This window comes from Antechinus flavipes, chromosome 3, assembly GCF_016432865.1.
Source record: "Antechinus flavipes isolate AdamAnt ecotype Samford, QLD, Australia chromosome 3, AdamAnt_v2, whole genome shotgun sequence".
NCBI classification, from domain to species: Eukaryota; Metazoa; Chordata; class Mammalia; order Dasyuromorphia; family Dasyuridae; genus Antechinus; species Antechinus flavipes.
Genome location: NC_067400.1, coordinates 241,022,313 through 241,044,583, shown reverse-complemented (window position 1 = coordinate 241,044,583; position 22,271 = coordinate 241,022,313). Strand labels below are relative to the sequence as shown.

Sequence of the window (22,271 nt, the reverse complement as noted above, 5' to 3'; positions counted from 1 at the left end):
AAAAGAGTTGTACTTGGTGACTACTGACTTATAAAGTGATCTGGTCCCAAAACTACTAGAAAGGGGGAGTCCAAGTCTTGTAGTAGAGTCTTCAATTCTGGTCTCCCCACAGTGGTTAAATTAAGCTGGCTTAATTGGAGATTTTTTTCTTTTTAGATTTAAAATTTGCCCCTAATATGTGTGGTCTCCCCACAGTGGTTGAATGACAGTAAGTCAGAATCTCTATGTGAAATTCAAATGCAGAACACACATTGGCAAGAAGGTTAGGAATAAGAGATGGTCCTGGTAGAATCTAGGTAGAGAGTTGTGAAAAACACTATAGGCTGAATTTTGTGTTGCTATTTATTTTTTTCAGATATAGCAGGATCCTGCAGAGTAGATGTCAAAATGTGTTAAACTGAACTGAGTATAAGAGTGGTTTAATTTATCCTTAATACATTTTGGTTACTATAATTACAATTAGAACATAGGAAAAGACTATTGAATTGCTTTCTTTCATTCAACTTTGAGAAGATTCTCCCTGATCAAAAGAATTTAAAACAAGGTTCCAATTATGAGAATATGTTTAATGGGAAAAGTTAAAAGTGAAATGGGTAAACCAGAGTTTGTCTTTTTTTTAAACTTTCTCTAAAGTATTCATATTAATCAAGTAATACTTTATGCATGACTTTTGGCAAGCCACTTAACCCCTCTCTAGAACTCAGTTTCTATAACATGTGGGCAATATACTCTGAAATCCCTTCAAAGCCTACAATTTATAACCCTTTTACTTAATACAAGAATGATAGAAAAGAATGAGATATTGTAGGAAATGCAAAAATGTACAAAATGAAACTACACAACACTCATAAGAGACAAAATTGCTTTCTTGATTTTATTTCAAAAGTACATAAAACTATAGGAACTATTTAAAAATTTCAAAAGCCTCATTTAAAATACTTAAAACTAGAAACTTTAATGTAAAATCTGACATTGTCATACCTGTGTTTTGTTCAATGTGATGCATACCAAAATAGCTTTTCCCAGTGGCAAATGGGTAATTGTTTCATAAAAATTTTGTTCAGTTAGTAAGGATGGTTTATGGTTCTTTTCACTTTTATATTGTCAAGACTAATTAACTTGAAACATAACTGACTAGAACAATATGAACACAAATATAAAGAACTTTAACTTCACAAGATTATACTTTAAACTCATCCTGATCCTTGCACAATTTCTTATGGAAGTGTTTAGCCAAAACACAAAATAAAAAAATGATGTGATAGAAATGGCCCAAACTCAACCAATACTTATTGGTATTAATTATCATAAAGATAATCTAACATTAGAGATGCCAGTTTAAACAAAAGCATAAATTTATTGATCATTCTTCTAAGCTCACATAGTAGAAACCTACAGTTTATGTTATTATTGCTGTAATAAATTCTGTCGTGAGATGCTGGCTTAATTGGAGCTTTTTTCTTTTTGGATTTAAAATTTGCCCCTAATATTTCATTATGGTACAACGTAGAAGGAATGTATGAATACAGGGAAGGTAAATATACATTTCTCTAAGCCATAGAAAAAAAGTTAAAATTGTGCCAACTTATTTATACATGCTACAAGTTTTCTTTGACTAACATTAAAAAATCCCAACTACATACAACTTTTTTATTCATACTGCTTTATAGCTTTTAAATATGTGATCTGCACAGTTTAAATTTGTACCCATGCAAATACAAAAGAAATCTAGAAATTTTTATGTTACTTGTGAAAGGAGATGCCAATTTGAGAACCATCAACTGGCAGATTTTTCTCAAATATAATAAATTTCTTTTTAAGTGAATAAATTTTTTCACTTGTAAATTCTAAGTTTACAAGATTCAATTTTAAATAAAACTGATTTGAATTATGGAATGAAATTTCAGCAAAAGATAGAATAGAATGATCATAGTAAATAGGCATAAATTATTGTCTATTCTTGTTTTAAAAAAATCTTTAAAAGAATATACAATGAAAAATATTTTACAGATTTTGGATTCTAATTCCTCAGGTTAGATCTAGTATTTTAGTTAAATTGAAAATCAAAAACCTTCCCAGGAAGAGCTGATCAACCGTATCATTCATATGTAACACCTAAGGTGATGTCTGTCAAGTGTTTAGACAGCTCCTTAGCAGAAAACAAGGATCAAATCTTAAAAGTATTGTTTCACAATAAATTTCTTAACCCTAATTTTATTATTGTAAAAATAAATCCTAAACGTCTAACAGTCTAGCTAAGAACACAGGAGCCAGAACCATGAGAAAATAGCACTGGCTATTAGAAATGCAACAATATCAAAAACGAATTCCCTCAATACATTTAGGCAATATTCAAAAAGAACACATAGAAAAAAGGCAGTATTAAAAAGCAAAGTGGAAAGGTATCACAGTGATGTACTAAAAAACAAACAGTACCTTCACCCCTAAAGCACCTTTCATGTGATAGTTCATGGGCACAAAAATGCTTGATAAATAGGAGTTTACCGTAAAGGCACAGATGAAAATTTCTTTTAGCTCTAATAGGATATGGTAAAAACCATACGTATACAAAAAAATTAAACATTACAGCCATTTAGTTTTACATAGGATATAGTACATAATTCTAGGTTCACAACAACATTTATTTTTGTGTAGTATTTACAACCAAAGCACTCAAACAGTTTATCAAGAATTAAGTTCTTACAAAAATCTAAGGAGAAAAAAGCATTGGAGTTTTAAAAGCAGATCTTATTTGCTTCTAGCATAGTCATTAAAATCTTAAGGGAAAAAGCAATAGATGTTATTTTCTAATAAAATTAGTTTTCTTGTTTCTAAGATACAGGTGTTAAAAATACTGTTTTTTGTAAGTTTGTTAAAAATTATTAATTTTCACAAAACTAAGTAGGAAATCTTCCCAAACCTCAACTTCTCTATGAATACCATACAAAACTACTTCTGCAAGATAATAAACACACAAGCCATAAAGTACTAATTTACAACAATTGTGGAGAGAAAAGATTCATTCTTTTAAAAGTAAACTTTCTGGTGGTTTGAAAAAATTGTTTCTTTCAGAAATCTTTTTTTCAAAAAGGTAAATATGGTTGTACACATCTCTGGGGAGAAAAACATTCCAGAAAAACAAAAACCAAACTCTTATGTAGGTCTGGCAAACTTGTTCTACAATTGTATTTTTAAAAAAATTAACAGTAATTATTTTATTCACATAAACACAGCCTGAAGCAGTAAAATGAAAATGTACAAGTACAACCCTATTCAATCATTCGCTAGGAAGCTTACAAGTTAAGAGCACATATGGCAACAAGCCATGTTCCTTAACACACTGAATTCCCTAATTTGCAGTCCTGCCCACTGTGGATGAAGTGTTTGTTACCGGCCACACGAGGTAGACTAGGTGTGACGCCATGTGAATGGCTTCTTAATAAAAACTATTGCCAAATATGTGACTTTTTAAAAAGAACAGTGCCTGAGTAGAATCTGCCAGCTGCTCCTTTATTGCTAAATATAGCCAGAAGGCAAAAAACAATTGCTACTCTTCTGTAGTATTTCCTTGTGTTGAAACATTTAAAGAAATCATTTTACCAAACTAATTAGATGACCAAACTCAGCTAGTTATTAGTAATAGCTGATATTTATACAATAAGATGCTTAAGACACATCTTTCCATCAAATTAATTCCAAAAATAGTAATTTTTAAATTTTAAATTAGTTTAGTTATTTTTGCCATTATCTTCAAATTTCTGTAGGGCTTATATAGTTTGCTACAGATGGCTGAGAAACAGTAATAGTAACAGGGAATCTTCCTTTTCTTGGTATACAAATAAAACAGAAGACATTAAATATCACTGAAATCTGTTGTTTCTAAAGGAACCTAAGAAACCCCCCCTTTCCCAAGAGATTCAATCAGATCCTTCTTTAAATTAATATTAGCTAGTATTTATATAATACCCTAAAATTCACAAAGCACTTTACATATGTAGCATTTGTTCCTCACAACAACCCTGTGAAACAGATGAGGAAATAGGCTAAAAAAGGTTAAATGACTTGCTTGCAGTTTTTAAGAATCTGATGTAGGATTCAAACTCTTGTCAATTAAACAAGTTTCTTGATCATCTTTTTTATTAGTTCAGGTTGGATTATTCTATTTCTTCAAAAGCAATTTTTAGGTTGGCAGCTTTTTCCTATTTCCAGAGAAGAAAAAGTCTCAAGAAACAAAGTTTGAGATGTTTTTATACTATTGACCCATCTTTGCTTTGTGCTGGTATCATCACAGGAATAGCTCCCATTCTACTTAGATTAGATGCTGCTACTTTAGCTGGTGGAAAACTTGGGCTCTGTGGAGTACGATCAAAGTCTTCACTTGGTACTTGGTTATACTGAGTTTTGGAATAGCCTTCTATGTTGGAAGGAGACATTGATCCGAGAGATGAATGATTGCTACCAATGTAGCTTCTGGCTGTAGATGTACGGCTCTTTGGAGGAGGAACGTCTTCTCTATAAATGAAAGCCCAGATACAAACATTTTAAAATGTCTTAATAAGCTTATTATGTAAACTTACATATGATAATAATGTGTATTATACTGGGGAAGAAAGCAGGAAATTCATAAATTATATTTCTATTTACAAGTCTATGCTCTAATCTGCTTAAGAAACTAATTTCTGCTGTCAATTAGTTGAAGGAGCGAAGAATAAATGCTTAACTTTTTTTTTTAATTAAAGCTTTTTATTTGCAAAGCATATGCATAGATAATTTTTCCAACATTGACCCCTGCATAACCTTTTGTTGCAAATTTTCCCCTTCTTCTCCCCACCCCCTCCCCAATCTGGCAGGTAGTCCAATACAAGACATAACTCTTAAGAGATCTTGTGAGTAAGGCTGTTTCAACTTTATAAGTTGTACATTCAAACCAGTAAGCTACGCTCAAAAAAAGCATTTAATTTGATAAAATTAAAAGGTATCAGTTAAAGAACTTACAGTGTGAATATAGTACAACTGCAATAACTACAAATTTACTGATCCCTAGACCAGGTAATACAAAAATGATAACACAATACTTTTAGTTTTTCTGAGAAGGAACTATATACCTTTATTTAATTCACTAGCCTTCCTCTATACACACAATTACAAAATTAATTGTATAAAACATGTATTTGAAAAATTTCTGACAATATGGTTAAAAAAATGGATTTGGAGCCAGAAGATACAAGTTTAAATTCTGACTGCCACTTGTTCAATGTGAAGTAGATCTCAATTTAAGAAAGAAAGAAGCAGCATAAGAAAGAAATTCTCATCTAGAGTATATAACTAGACCTAAAGACCAGTAAAAACTCTTTTAGCTATATGATGCTATAATCATATATAAAGAATTGTTTTGAAATAACAGAATGAAATAATATATCCTTCTTTTGGTATATTTTGCTACCACTTAGGAATGTATAGGGGAAAGGTCAAAATCAGTCAGGACTAGCATGAAAAAATAGTATCTAAAGGATTATATAAAGATATCAATAGTCTTATTAAAATGTTCTGAATCACTATTAGAGAAATGCAAATTAAAACAACTCTAAGATGCCATGTCACACCTATCAGATTGGCTAATGTGACAGGAAAATAAGGTGATAAAAGCTAAAAGGGATGTGGGAATACTGGAACACTAATTCACTCTTGGTGGAGTTGTGACTGATCCAATCATTTGGATTTGCAGAGCAATTTGGAACTATTATGCCCAATGGGCAAACTGTGCATACCCTTTGATTTAATAATACCACTACTAAATGCTAAAGAGGTCATAAAAATGATAAAAGGATTCACATGAACAAAAATATTTATAGAGACTCTCTTTGTGATGATAAGCATTGGAAATTGAGGGGATGTTCATCAATTAAGGAATGGTATATGAATATAATGAAATACTATTGTGCCATAAGAAATGATGAGCAAGTAGATTTCAGAAAAACCTGGATAAACTAATGAAATGAACTAATGCTGAGTGAATTAAGCAGAACCAGAACATTATGCACAGTAACATTAATATTGTGAGATGATCAACTTTGATAGACTTAGCTCTCCTCAGCAATGCAACGGTAAATGACAATTTCAAAAGACCCATGATGGAAAATACTATCCACATCCAGAAAAAGAACTATGGAGTCTGAATGCAGACTGAAGCACACTATTTTCATTTTTTTGTTTTCTGCTTTCTTGTGGTTTTCCCTTTTTGTCCTGATTCTTCTTTTATAACATGATTAATGTTAAGAATGTATGTAATATGATCTGTACCTTTATAATCTATATCAGATTGCTTTGCACCTTGGGGAAGAGAAGGGAAAAAATAGGGAACTCAAAATCTTACGTAAAAGTGAATATTGCAAACTATCTTTACATGTAATTAGAAAAAATAAAATACTATTTTAAAAAAAACCTTTTTTTGGGAAAAAAATAAACTTTCTTCTTTCGGTGGGGAAGAAAAAGAAAACAGTGTGCAATTCTCAGGGAAGATCAGGGAAGATATTTTCTGTTACTAAATAACTATGTGGCCTTGTCAATTTATTAAGCCATTCCAACTTACAGTTCTGTATCTAAAAATGAAGATACTGAGCTGGATAATTTTTCAAGTTCTTTTTAATTCCATGTTCTCTGATGCTAAGTTGAAGCAAAGACCTCAGTGATCAAACATTTACTAATATTTAGCTAAAGTGAGCTATTGATTAAAATACTAACATTCAATATTTAAGATTTTGATAATGTAGTTAATTACATCTCTTAAGGGAGCTTTCTTAGGAATTATTTAGGAAAAGCTTATTTCCAAAGGTTACCTGATATCATGGTGAACTTCTTTTTCATATTTTTCCTCCTTGCGTTTTTTACAGCAGCAAAAGATTAGAAGACCCAGGAGCAACAGACCACACAAAGTTCCTATAATGGCTCCAGCAATTGTACCAGCAGTGTTTGAAGCTGCAATATTTAAAAACACCTTTTATAAGGACTTTGGATGGAAATGACTGGAAAGAGCAATTTTACTTCCTTTCTTAGAAGAGTAACTGGCTGGGGCAGCTAGGAGACCCAGTAGAGAGAGCACTGGCCCTGGAGTCAGTAGGACCTCCGTTCGAATCTGACCTGAGACACTTAACACCTCCTACCTGTGTGACTCTGGGCAAGTCACTTAACCCCAATTGCCTCAGCCAAAAAAAAAAAAAAAATTATATGCACAATTCTAATAGTAGAGCACATTAATTTGATGCCCCACCCATCAATACATGATAAAAACAATGTATTAATAAAAAATCTTTTTTCCTATCCTCTTCATATCCATTAACAAACAAATCAAAGTGATTAAGGTGCACACTAACAAATATTTTTAAAATGGAATACTAAATTAAGAAATACAATGCCTTGTTATTAATTATCAAAAAGACAAGAGATTACCAAGTGTTTGGGGATAGACACCTGGCATTCATTAGACGATCTGAGTTCAAATCCTTCCTCTGACTGGCTACATGAACATGGACGCTATTTAGTGTCCCAGGCTAATCTAAGATTATGAAATTATAGGTCAACGACCAGTTGCAAAGGCAGTAAAATCAAGGATGGAGGAAACATATTCCTCCTTTTCCTCCTCCCCAAATAAATATAAAGAATATACTTACGAGGAATGACATTCACTGTCAAAGTGCATTTATCAAAACCAACTCGGTTTTTAACTGTACAGCTGTATGTGCCAGAATATTCTGGAGTGGCATTTCGTACAGAAATAATAGCTGGGTTGAGATCTATGGGTAGAAAAGCAGATAATTAATTTTCTTATCTACTTTTGAAATACATCTTTGTTACTTGGGGAAAAGAAGGTACATTATCAAAGACTGCAGTAAAGTTTTGTTTTGTTTTTAAAGATGAAATTGTATTAAAAAGCCATGGAATTTAGCAATAGAAATATTTATGGTAAACAAAATACAAAAACACCCCAGGGTAAGCACACTGTATTAGTCCAAAAACTGCTGGGAAAACTGTATAGCAGTCTGGCAGAAATTAAACTTACATTACCAAGAAAGACACTACATCAATACTAGCAATTGATATACTAAAACATATCCATGACATAAATATAAAATGTCATGTAATTTTAAAAAAATTAGTGCTAGACAAAGAAAGTTTTCATATTCATAAATGGGAAAGAAATCTTGATTTAAAAGGGCATAAAGATAATCATGAAAAGATAAAAAAAAGAGAACTTTGATTAATAAAGTTAAAGTTTGTATAACAGCAAAAGGAATGCACCTCAAAGAAGAAAGAAAACCATTAGGTAGGGGAAAATATTTGCAATAGACTTTTCTAATAAGTAACAGTATCATAGATGTGAAGCTAAACGCAATCCTAGAGAACTCTTCTTAAGATGAAGAAACTAAGGTCCAAAGAATTATAAGGAAATTGCTTACCAAATGCCACACAGATAGTGAGGGACACTTTCCACTGCACCACTCTTCTTTCTCATTTGATATTCAAAATAAAGTTATCCCTTCCACATTGATTTCACTATATCATGAGTCAGCATAAGAAAATAAATGGGAATTTTTGTTGAGTTTGCCACAGAAGGCAAACAAAGGCCAGCAAACAACACAAGTTTAGAAACCCAGAAATGCATAAATATATGTATAGTGTTATATAATATCAGCATATACCATAATAACTCAGACTGCTCTGGTATGAAGGGAGAGTCAAAAATTTTTATACAAATTTTCCAAATTTGCAGGTGTCTCACCTCTGAACTTCTGAAATATGTAAGAATAAGGAACAATGTTCCCAGGAAATAAATGGTTAAAGGATATAAAATGGCATCTTTCCAGTGAGAAATGTAAACTAATAACAATCACACAGAGGCTAACTGCTTATCTCCCAAATAATTAGTTCAGCAAAACCTGAAAGGGTACACCAGACAGAATAATGATCAAGAAACTAGAGCTATTCCATTTCAGAGCTGCTTAAGAGGTCATCCAGAAGTTCATGTGTAACAGGAAAGCAAGGAGGCCCACTAGCAAATTAAGTATTGGTTTAGGGTAGCCTTCAATTCCAAATGTAGATTGCAAAACTTTGTCCAAGCAGGAGGCTTCCTTGAGAAAGTACCAAGATAGTCAGAAGACCCTGAAGTAGGGACCTTATATTGGTAGCAAAGTCTTATAAGTAGGGAGTTGCAATTCTCAAAACAGGAGGTGAAGGACTATGAGATAAACACTCCATCTTGAAGTAGCAGTGAGGTCTGAAGTTCAATGATCCAGTGAGTCAACTCCAGGAGGAATCAACAGAGGAACCCAGGACACTACTACAAGGTATTACCCTATTCAAAAACTAAAAATTCCAGTCAATCTCTCTCTTTTTTTTCCCCTCATCTGTCTCAGAAGAGAAGGTAGAAACGATTTCAGTAATTCAAAGGAGAAAAAAAATTTCCACCAGAACTACATGAATTAATATCAAAAATACAATAGATCAAAAATGAAATAAAAGAAAGAATTAAAAGGGAAATATACTAAATAAAAATTTCATCAAGATGAAAAAATGGGTGGAGCTCTTTTTTTCTCTCTTTACTATTTTACTTGGTGACTTCATCTGCTCTCAGGGATTTAATAATCACCTTTGTACTGATGATTCTCAAATTCACTATCCTCTAATTTGTCTATAAACGTTACAACTCCCAATGATTTTTTAGACATCTCAAAGTTAATGTCCAATATCATTTAAAACAACACAATATGCAAATTTATCTCATTTTCATTTCTCTTAAATACTCTCTACTCTTAACTCTACTAATTCTCGTGAAGTTAAATCATCCTCCCAATCCCAAAACTTGCAATTCAGGTACAAGCCCTGTTGATTTTTACCTTTGCAATATTTCTCAAACATGCACTCTTCTCTGATACTGCCATCCCTCTGATAAAAATCCATGAATCATTGGATTCAACAGTCAGCCTGCCTCAACACTCTCCCTACTCCAAGGAATGCTTGTCAAGTGGTTGACTGTTAAATGGTCCAAGGAACAGGAACAAACAATTCTTATAAAAAGAATCACAAACTATTAACAAGGCTAGGAATAGTGATCCATGCCTATGATCTCTACTATTAGGAAGGCTGAAGTTAGTGTGTCAAGACTTGGGGAAATCTCTTATCTCAAGAATTCTGAGTTTAGTTGGCTAAGCCAACTGGGTATCTACATTAATCCAGCAACCAGCAGCCAATATGATAAACCGCCATGAATGAGACTGCAAGGAGGGGAGGGAAAGAGATACACTGGGACAGGGAGAGACAAATAGCCCGAAAGTAAGTCTGATTGAACTCATGATTGGTCACTGCCTTTTCACCATAAGTGAGATAGAAATTGGTCCAACCATTTTGAAAAGAATTTGGATTTATTTTTTTTTTTTGAGAAGAGGAACAAAAATAGTCACACACCCATTGTCTGAGAGATATAACTGCTAAATATCTATCATAAAGAGGTCAAAGAAGTGGAAAGTAGGAGAGAGTGCTGGACCTGAAGTCAGGATGATCTGAGTTTAAATCTGATCTCAGATCCTAGTTACTAACAGTGCAATCTTGGGCAAATCACTTGATTTCAGTCAGCTTTAGTTTCCTCATCTGTAAAATGAAATAATTATAGCATCCACTCCTCAGGTTGGTAGATGCTCATCAAATGGGGCATGGCTAAACAAATGGTGGTGGTCGTTCAGTTCTTTTCATTTATGTCCAATTCTTCTTGAACCCATTTGAAATTGTCTTGGCAGAGATACTGGGGTGGTTTGTCCCATCTTATAGATGAAAAAACTGAGGCAAACAGGGTTAAGTGACTTGTCCAGGATCATAACAGATAGTATCTGAGGCCAGATTTGAACTCAGGAGGATTAGTCCTGACTCCAGATTTGGTATTTTATTAATAACAAATTCTATTATATGAATTAATTTTATATTACTAAGCCATAAAAAATGATTAATGTAGAAATCAGAGAAACATGGGGGATCTTATGTGAATAGACGCAAAGTGAAGTCAACAGAATCATTAAAACAATATACATGACTTAAGTCATGCAAATGACAAGAGAAAAGAAGAAAATTTAGCAATGTAGTAATAGCCAAGTTTGACTTGATGATGGAGTAAAGTATTTTTCTTCTCAGCACAGGTGAGGAACTATGGGTCTACTTTGCATACTATACTGTCACAGATTTGGGTTCTTTCTTTTTTCTTCTTTTTTATTTTTCATTATAATTAATTGCTGTCTGGGTAAGGAATTGAGGGATATAAAGAAAATGAATAATAATACAAAAAGAAAATATATCAGTAACATTTTAAAAAAAGAACAGTTTTTCTTTCCTATTATCTTGCCTATGAAAGAAGCATATAATTCTTTTGAAATTTTCTAATAATAATAATTATTAAAAGGATATGAGGTAAACATCCTTCCTATTTCCTTCTCTCTACTCTTCAACAAACAGAAATAAACTTTATATACATTTCAATGAGTTTTTTAAAGTGAGGAAATAGGTAAAAGATGAGATAAGACAGGGACTATAGATATAACTGTGAAAACCAAGGAAAATGGAAGCCATTCTCCTACTTTCCTGTAATTCCTGCCACTGCAGACCTCATCTTAAAAATCATTAAATATCAAGTTAAAAATAAGGATTAAAGTGCAGCAAGGTTTGGGGTAATTGGGGCAGCTAGTGGGAAAAACATGTACATTTGGTTGAATGTGGCTAGAATGTGTTTTTTTTTTTTTTTTTTTTGGGGGGGGGGATCATATTAAGATCTGAATTCAGGGACTCTGACCAAATTTGAGTAATCAATAAACATAATAAATCTAAGATTAAAATCTCTTTTGAGGGTATAAACTTTGATTTCTGTCAATTTCATGCTATTTTAATAATAGCATACAAACATAATGTATTCATGATGTGCTTTTTTGTAATGTAATTTCCTTAAAATAATTCTGTAATATTGATGGTATAGTTTTATTTTGTCTTGGTTTTTTTTAAAATTAGGAAATTCAAGTTCAGTGAAAAAGAAAATTTTGTGACAATCTAAGATTATCATCTCACAGTCAGGCTTTACTCAGAACTAGATTCAAATTCCGATGCAAAATATAATATTGTTTTTATTATAAACAATTATAAATAAATATACAAATGTTCCAAGATAATCCCAAAGATTTCATGATGAAAAATGCTATCACTCCTCCAAGAGAAAGAACTGATACTGTTTGAATACAGACTGAAGCATACTTTTCTCACTTTCTTTCCATCTTCTTGTGCAAAATGACTAATTCAGAGATGTTTTACATGGTTGCACATGTACAACCCGTATCAGATTGCTTACCCTATCAGGGAGGGGAAAAAGATAGCATTTGAAACTCAAAACAAACTTCAATATCACTTAACATTATTTAGCTGTTGTTAATAATTGATTTGAGCCAATTTCTCATTGGGGTTACATAAATCTTAAAAAAAAAAAAAAGGCAAAAGTTTTTAGCCAAGCAAATGTTAAAATAAATATTTTATTTTAACACACACACACAGAGATACACACACACACAGCAATACCTGATAATGACACAGGAGGAAATTTCTCTGTGTTGGGAATTTTTTGCCATTCATAGTATAAAGGAAGTGAACCTTCTGATTCACATCTTAGTTTAAAGTCACTGCCAATCTCTGATGATCCATCAAGGTAACATCTTGTTCCTGAAGGCTTAACTGAAAAAGAAATTAAATCATTTAATTAATTGATTTGCTTATTTAATACTCTCATCTAAAGGAGCATTTTTCAGTGTGCATCACATCACACACACACAGAGGCGCACACATTGTATTTTAAAGAAAGCAAGAAATTAAAATTTTCAGAATGTACATCTACATAGATATTTATTACTTATTTCAAAATGTTTTTCTTAGCTTAATTTCATTTCTGCTACTCAGTGAAAGAACAACAGAGCAAGAAATATTTTGAATCAGTGACATTTAAGACTCTGATATCCTGTTTCTCCCAAACTCCATCTGGTGCTGGAGGCAAATAGAAGACAAACAAAATAACCATTTTACCTCTCCAAGCTGATTTGAGAACTTTTCCCATCTCACAAAAACATAGATTTGTTCTATGCTTATGACTTCTTTTTAGAAGAAAATATCCAAAATACCTCAAAATCCGGCCCTAGGTTTTTTTTAGGGCCAATCTTTCCAAATAAATGAAAAATCAGTTTCCAGATACATTAAAAAAATAAGGGTGTGCCAATTAGTGTCAAAGAAAAGAAAGTTTCCCCAAAACAAAGTACTACAACAAAGTAATGTTCATGAAATTCTACATTAGAACCGTCTGCTAATGCAAACATCTTATTCATGTTTATTCATATTTCATTCTTCTAATACCCATCAATGTAAAATCTTGTATCTGAAGGCTTGTAGAAAAAGCAGAGTGTTGAAATTTTCAGGTTAATTAGCACTTGTTACATACATCAGCACAGGATGACAAAATGGTAGAAGTGCATTTCTAATTTTAAATGTCAAATTCTATAATCTAATCTCTCAGAGATCACAGAATACCCCTATATTTTTTTTATTAAAGCAGGTTTATTTAGATATTTTTGTAGTCATACATTTAAAAAATCTTTCCCATTTGACTCCACCAAAACAAAGTTTATGTTCTGATGTTGTCGTCATTGTTCAATCACTTCAGTCATGTCCAACTCATCTCATAACCCATTTTTTTCAAAGACATCGGCGTGGTTTGCCTTTGATTTTCCAATTCATTTTATAGATGAGTAAATTTGGACAAAAGGGTTTAAGTTATTTGACCAGAGTCTGAGGTAGGATTTAAATATAATTCTTCTTTGACTTCATGTCTGACACTATCCACTGAACCACCAGCTGTACCTAATTACTCTTTTAGTGTAAGGTAAAGAGTAAAATCATATCTTTTACTTTTTTTTTTTTTTAAATAACTTTTTATTGACAGAACCCATGCCAGGGTAATTTTTTACAGCACTATCCCTTGCATTCACTTCTGTTCCGATTTTTCCCCTCCCTTCCTCTACCCCCCCTCCCCCCAAGATGGCAAGCAGTCCTTTACATGTTGAATGGGTTGCAGTATATCCTAGATACAATATATGTGTGCAGAACCGAACAGTTCCCTTGTTGCACAGGGAGAATTGAATTCAGAAGGTATGAATAACCCGAGAAGAAAAACAGAAATGCAAGCAGTTTATATTCATTTCCCAGTGTTCTTTCTTTGAGTGTAGCTACTTCTGTCCATTCTTGATCAATTGAAACTGAATTAGCTCTTTTTATCAAAGAGATCCACTTCCATCAGAATATATCCTCAAACAGTATCGTTGTTGAGGTATATAATGATCTCCTGGTTCTGCCCATTTCACTTAGCATCAGTTCATGTAAGTCTCGCCAGTCCTCTCTGTATTCATCTCTCTGGTCATTTCTTACAGAACAATAATATTCCATAGCATTCATATACCACAATTTATTCAACCATTCTCCAATTGATGGGCATCCATTCATTTTCCAGCTTCTAGCCACTACAAACAGGGCTGCCACAAACATTTTGGCACATAGAGGTCCCTTTCCTTTCTTTAGTATCTCTTTGGGGTATAAGCCCAGTAGAAACACTGCTGGATCAAAGGGTATGCACAATTTGATAACTTTTTGAGCATAGTTCCAAATTGCTCTCCAGAATGGCTGGATGTGTTCACAATTCCGCCAACAATGTATCAGTGTCCCTGTTTTCCCACATCCCCTCCAACATTCCACATTACCTTTCCCTGTCATTCTAGCTAATCTGACAGCTGTGTAGCGGTATCTCAGAGTTGTCTTAATTTGCATTTATCTGATTAATAATGATTTGGAACATATTTTCATATGGCTATAAATAGTTTTAATTTCTTCGTCTGAGAACTTCTGTTCATATCTTTTGACCATTTATCAATTGGAGAATGGTTTGATTTCTTATAAATTAGAGTCAGTTCTCTATATATTTTGGAAATGAGGCCTTTATCAGAACCTTTGACTGTAAAAATGTTATCCCAGTTTATTGTTTTCCTTCTACTCTTGTCTGCATTTGTTTTGTTTGTACAAAAATTTTTCAATTTAATATAACCAAAATTTTCTATTTTGTGGTCAATAATGATCTCTAGTTCTTTTTTGGTCATAAATTCTTCCCTCTTCCACAGGTCTGAGAGGTAAACTATCCTATGCTCTTCCAATTTATTTATAATCTCATTCTTTATGCCTAGGTCATGAACCCATTTTGACCTCATCTTGGTGTATGGTGTTAAGTGTGGGTCAATGCCTAGTTTCTGCCATACTAATTTCCAATTTTCCCAGCAATTTTTGTCAAATACTGCGTTCTTATCCCAAAAATTGTGGTCTTTGGGTTTGTCAAACGCTAGATTATTAAAGTTATTGACTGTTTTGTCCTTTGAACCTAACCTATTCCATTGATCAACTAGTCTATTTCTTAGCCAATACCAGATGGTTTTAGTAACTGCTGCTTTATAATATAATTTTAGATCTGGTACAGCTAGGCCACCTTCATTTGATTTTTTTTTCATTAATTCCCTTGAAATTCTTGACCTTTTATTTTTCCATATGAACTTTGTTAATAACTTTTTATTGATAGAACCCATGCCAGGGTAATTTTTTACCACATTATCCCTTGCACTCACTTCTGTTCCGATTTTTCCCCTCCCTCCCTCCACCCCTTCCCCCAGATGGCAAGCAGTCCTTTACATGTTAAATAGGTTACAGTATATAGATACAATATATGTGTGCAGAACTGAACAGTTCTCTTGTTGCACAGGGAGAATTGGATTCAGAAGGTATAAATAACCCAGAAAGAAAAACAAAAATGCAAGCAGTTTATATTCATTTCCCAGTGTTCTTTCTTTGGATGTAGCTGCTTCTATCCCTCCTTGATCAATTGAAACTGAATTAGATCTCTTTATCGAAGAGTATCATAATACATCCTCATACAGTATCGTTGTTGAGGTATATAATGATCTCCTAGTTCTGCTCATTTCACTTAGCATCAGTTCATCTAAGTCTCTCCAGTCCTCTCTATATTCATCCTGCTGGTCATTTCTTACAGAACAATAATATTCCATAACATTCATATACCACAATTTACTCAACCATTCTCCAATTGATAAAATCCCTGTATTTTCTAGAAAATTGAGGCCCACATAGAATTGTGAGTTTTCCCCAAGGTCTCACAGGTAGTTAGTGGATGAGACTGTACTATAATCATAGTCCCCTAAGTCTATTGGTCCCTATCCTTTCTATTATGCCCCTGGAGGAATTCTCATTTCCCCTGAAAGCTCATCTTTATTGCTACTCAACTGTATCTGACTTTGCATGACCCCAGACTCTTCTATCCTTGCTATCTCTTGCTATCTGTCTAGGTTCATGTTTGTTATTTCCATGAAAGTATCTAACCATTTCATCATCTGACATCCTTTTTTTCCTTTTGTCTTCAATCTTTCCCAAAATCAGGGTCTTTCCCTATGAGTTCTGCCTTCTCATTATGTGACCAGGGCATTTCAGTTTCAGCACTTGTCTTTTCAATGAATAGTCTGAATTAATTTAAGTATTGACTGATTTGATCTCTTTGTTGTCCAAAGGACTCTCAAAATTTTTCTCCAGCATCCCAACTTGAATGCTTCAGCTCTGAGACTCTTAGTTTTCTTTATAGTCTAACTTTCACTGTCATATATTATACAGAAAAAGAAAAAAAAAACTTTGACTATATGGACCTCTTTTAGCATAGTGATGTCTATTTTTTAATATACTGTCCAGATTTATCATAGTTTTCCTTCCAATAAACAATCAACTTGTAATTTCGTGGCTGCAATGATCTTTGAGCTTCAATTTCTTCTCCCTCTGTTTTGCCAGGAAGTGATGGAACCAATTGTCAAGATCTCAGGGTTTTTTGATATAAAGCTTCAAACCAGCTTTTACATTCTTCTCTTTCACTCTCATCAAGAGACTTCAGTCTTGTTCACTTTTTGCCAGAAGTATTGTCTGCACATCTGAGATTGTTGCTACTTTCCCTGGCAACTATAATTTTGGCTTTTCATCTATTAAGCTAGGCATTTTACACGATGTACTCTGCACATAAATTAAATCAACTGACAACAAACAATTTCCTTTCCCAATCTTAAATCCATCAATTGTTCCATGTTCAGAAATGTTACTTCTCGATGTGCATACAAATAAGATGATCTAGTACTTCCATCTCTTTAAAACTTACCACATTTGTTATGTTCCACACAATTGAGGGCTTTGGTACTGTCAATGAAAAAGTAGATGGATTTTTTTCTGTCATTCCCTGGCTTTCTCCATAATACAGCAGATGTTGGCAATTTGGTTTCTTGTTCTTCTTTCTTTTCAAAAACCACCCTGTTTTTCAGGTGTTCCCATATTGTTTAAACAAGCTAACTTGCTGGTGTGTGAAATGGGTATCCTTATTAAAACATGCAGAGATCATGCAGATGCTATTTAAGGTAAAAGGCACTCACCTTTAAGATACCACATGCACTCCATAAATCATGTCTTTATATTTCTCTCTACTCAGCTAAAAGAAAGTCTTTATGTTTTTAATCATTTTAATTTAAGAATTCTGGAAATAGGGACATACACAATATGTCACACACAAAGCAAAATTGTAAAAAAGATTAAAATTACACTAAAATTAAAAGACAGACAATATCTTTATCCATCAAATTTTAATTTGATTTGAATTTATTTATTATTTTACTTTAATTTTATTTATATCTACCAAATAATTTCACAAAGCTTAAACAAAACAAAACAAAAAAAAAAACAAACAAAAAAAACTTACCAAGCACAGAAAGCTGAATTTTTTTGTTTGCAATACCAGGAAGTTTTTTCACTTTGCATTGATATGTGCCCATATCTGATAACTGTATATCTGTTATGTTAATTGATGCATCACCTAATCTGGGCTCACTGCTTGTAAAATAAACTCGTCCTTTCAGATTTTTAGAGTATTTATCATAAATGTTGCCTCCAAAATATAAAATTATCTAAAATGAAAGCAGAAAATTTTATTAAATTGGTCAACATACCAGTTTTATATTAACAAGTATATATACCAGTAAAAAAACCAAAAAAACCAAAAATGGCAGTTAAAGCTACTATTACCTTTTCTGGAATATGCTAAAATGGTAACATCAAATTAGAATGAATTAAAACAATAAAAGTATTATTTAAACAATGTATAAATATAAAAATGATGGAATTATTTAGATTTTAGGAAGGCAGATTTAGAGTTAGAAGAGATAAATTAGTGTTCAACTGCTCTAAACTTTATAATTCAAATGGGGCATGGAAGAACATTTTTTTCTTCAACAAATAAGTGAGCTCCCCCATCCTGGTTTCAGGGCTGGTATTCAATTTCATTCAACAAACTTTCATTAAATGCCTATTAAGTGTCTCCCTTCCCCCCCATCCACACACACCCCTAAGCACTTGGGATACAGAAAAGGATTGGAGGTCAGCAGATAAATTAGGGCAAAAAGGATAGATTTGAGAATCATCAGCATGAAGATGGTAATTAAATCAATAGAAGCTAATGACATTATCAAGTGAAGTTATTGGTATAGAGGGAGAAAGAAGATACAGATATAGAGTAGTTCTACATATAGTTACAGGGCATAGAAGAGGATCCAGTAAAAAGAAGAGTAATCAGAGAGGCAGGAAGGAAATTAAAAGAGCAGTATCCTGAAAATTTAGAGAAAAGAAAATATGAAGGAGGAGAGAGTGTCAGACTGCGGAAAGGCCAAAAAGACATGAGGATTGAGAAAAGGTCACTGGATTTGGCAACTAAGACCATTAGGAGAGAGCAGTTTCAAGTTGTATCATCTTATTAAAAAAACACAGGGGGCAGCTAGATAGTGCAGTGAATACAGCACCAGCCCTGAAGTCAGGAAGACCTGAGTTCCAATCTGGCCTCAGACACTTAATACTTTCTGAATGACCCTGGACAAGGCACTTAATTGCCTAATTGCCAAATTGCCTAAGCAAAAAACAAACAAAAAAAGTCTTATGTAATTTTAAGTTCTAATAGCTATTTAAGTGAGTTCAATTTAACTGTAACTACTTTATCAATACCTAAAATTTAAAGAATTTAGGCATCCTCCCCCAAAAATTTAATAATTAAAAAAAGTCATTCCAGTTTAATGGCAACACAGGTGTGTACAAAACTAAATCAACAAAACAAGAAAATTTTCTTTCTTTACTTTTATTTGAGATTTTAATATTATAGCTCATAACTTCTGTTTAGATAAATTATAAGCATCAGTTGCTACCCACTGGTATCATACTGACTGATAAAAATGATATATAAGACTTTCAGTTGCAATGTTGCTAATATCTCTCCCAATATGCTGCTTACCGAGGATATGGAAGCCACATAATGAGACTGTCCCTGCTAGTAGCCATTTTTCTTTATCCCTTGTGTGTAGCAATAAAACTTATTAAAGCTATCTCTATGTAGGATACTTTTCATTCAGACTTTCCTGCCTTATACTAAGCAAACATGGCTTTTTCAAGGGCTCTAAAATATAGAAAGCAATACAACTTGAGAAACACCAAACTAGGAATTGTATAAATTTAATAAATTATTTCACTACTTGTATTCCCACCATCTTTTATTTGTTTTACAGGAATGTCACTGGAGAGCTAACAAAGAATACTTCTAGGGTCAGTTAGGTGGTATGATAAGAGTGCTGGACCTAGCAGTAAGATCTGATTCAAATAGGTTTGACAGAGCAATAATGACAATATTCAATGAAGTTGTAAAAGTGACACTGATTCTATTCTTATTATGTACCATGTAAGTAAAAAAGAGACTTAAGTTATATTAGAATATTTATAATTGTTTTATTTGTGATAGAAAAAGAAAAATAACCCGAACATATGCTATATCTGGAGACAGCAAAATGATAGGATAGGAAATGACAGAATTGTTATATTGATAACAATGAAATATAATAACTGCAAAAACATGGGAAAAAATATGAAGGCATATCAAGTGATGCAAGATCAATAGAACCAGAACTTGTATATTAATTATAACTATATGTACATAACTACACAACAATTATCATACACACATTTGACTACAGCAAATTTGTGTGTGTACTTTTAAAAAGTTTCAAATAAATTCTAAAAGTAGGAGAGACAGAGCATACATTTTTTTGTTGTTGTCGATTGTCTTATTTTTTTTTTGATTTTGCTTAGCTAAAATAAAATGTAAGAACGATATGATCACCACTTCCCTTCCTCCCTCCCCACCCCATTTTCTAAATCAAGAGGTTCAAATTTGGGGGCTTTAAGATTTAACCTTCTATGTTGGTTTGTTTTTTAAATAACATTTGTTATTTAAAAAGTTGAGTAAAGTAAGTAAAAGTTGAATTTGTAATATTTTTCTTTTTAATTATTCAAGGCTCTGTGACATAGGAAACAACAGAAAAGTATATACTGAGTAAATATCAAACTTATGCTGAACATGTAGTTCTATTTTATGGCATGAAATTTTGTTTAACAGAATTATTTTTGCAGTTGTATTTGTAAAGCAATTTTATATGATTAAGAAATCTGCTGAAGGGAAGACTTAAAGGCTAAATTTTTCTCTACCTAGTTAAATGTAATAGAAAAATAAGCATGATAGTAAGTTTATCTTCTCTGAACCATTCAGTTACCTTCTATGAAAGGACACTTCTTATTAACAGCAGGGAAATAATCCAGCAAATTCCCTTGTTTTCCTTTGCCAAAAGAACCATTCTTCCCCTCTGTTAAAACTCTTTGCTGTCTTTTGGAATATCAACTGTATGACATTAGGCAAATAGTAATCTTAATAAATGCTTTTTGACCGGTTCCAATAGTCTTGTGATAAAGAGAGCCATCTGCAACCCGAGAGACAACTGTGGGGACTGAGTATGGATCACAACATAGTATTTTTATTCTTTTTGTTGTTGTTTTCTTGCACTTTGTTTTCTTTTTTCTTTTTTTTAAATAACTTTTTATTGATAGAACTCATGGCAGGGTAATTTTTTACAACATTATCCCTTGCATTCACTTCTGTTCTGATTTTTCCCCTTCCTCCCTCCACTCCCTTCCCCAGATGGCAAGCAATCCTTTACATGTTGAATAGGTTACATTATATCGTGGATACAATATACATGTGCAGAACCGAATAGTTTTCTTCTTGCACAGGGAGAATTGAATTCAGAAGGTATAAATAATCCGGAAGAAAAACAAAAATTGCACTTTGTTTTCTTTCTCATTTTTAATCTGATTTTTCTAGTGTAAGATAATAATAATGGTGGAAATATGTATAGAAGAATTACACATGTTTAACATATATTGGATTATTTGCTGTCTTGGGGAAGAGGTGGGGGAAAGGGAGGGAGGAAAAAAAATTGGAATTAGCTACATATGTTTTGAAAACAAAAAGCTTTAACAATAAAATATATATAAATAAATAATGCCTGCTCATGAATTCTTATGGATCAAATCTTCCAGTGTTATTTTGAGTCTAACTAAGGTTTTTGAATAAAAATCTCATAAATTAACTGCTACCATTTATAAAAGTAATCCTTTTCAGAATCTCTGCTACCATTATTGGGGAAGGACTAAAAGAAATTTTGTGTTTTTTTCCTATATCATAGGCTGCTCTAACTAATGATATTATCATCCACATTTGAGAAATCTTTCTGCAATTAGCTAGACTTATACAGCAGACTCAGCTACTGGCACTATCCTTAGAAATATTTCTAAGATAACAGAAGGTGCTAAAATGTACTCTTTTTATAGTCTTCAAGAATCACCTTTACCGCACAATGAAGAACTATAAGACAATTATGAGGAATAATTATGGGATTTTTATAAAGAACAACAGAAATAAAATTAATGAATGTGTGATTATATCCTGGGAATGAGATCCTCCATGTGTATATATGACTTTGGGCACATCTCTCTCAGCTTCATTTTTCTCATCTATAAAATGAGGTGGCTGGTCTCTTCCTAAAATTGTGATTATATGAGCACACCATAATTTAATGAGCCAATGGATTTTTATTATTGAAAGCAATAGTGGTCCAGTGGATAGAGTCAGTCTTGGAATCACTTAATTTCTCCGTGCCCTAGTCAACTGTCTAAATCTAAATTATAGATGAGCTACTAAACTG

General features: G+C 32.7%; 1 protein-coding gene across 1 annotated transcript in view; it reads right to left on the bottom strand.

Moving 5' to 3' along the window:
• Window positions 1-848: 848 nt before the first annotated feature.
• Window positions 849-22,271, bottom strand: part of CXADR (CXADR Ig-like cell adhesion molecule) — a 43,372-nt gene continuing 21,949 nt past the window's right edge. Inside the window, exons 3-7 of the mRNA XM_051984761.1 lie at window positions 17,900-18,104; window positions 12,598-12,750; window positions 7,668-7,790; window positions 6,837-6,975; window positions 849-4,512 (exon numbers count right to left, since the gene is read on the bottom strand). Coding sequence (XP_051840721.1) covers window positions 4,248-4,512; window positions 6,837-6,975; window positions 7,668-7,790; window positions 12,598-12,750; window positions 17,900-18,104 — 885 coding nt within the window. The 3' untranslated portion in view covers window positions 849-4,247. The remainder of the gene's footprint in view (window positions 4,513-6,836; window positions 6,976-7,667; window positions 7,791-12,597; window positions 12,751-17,899; window positions 18,105-22,271) is intronic.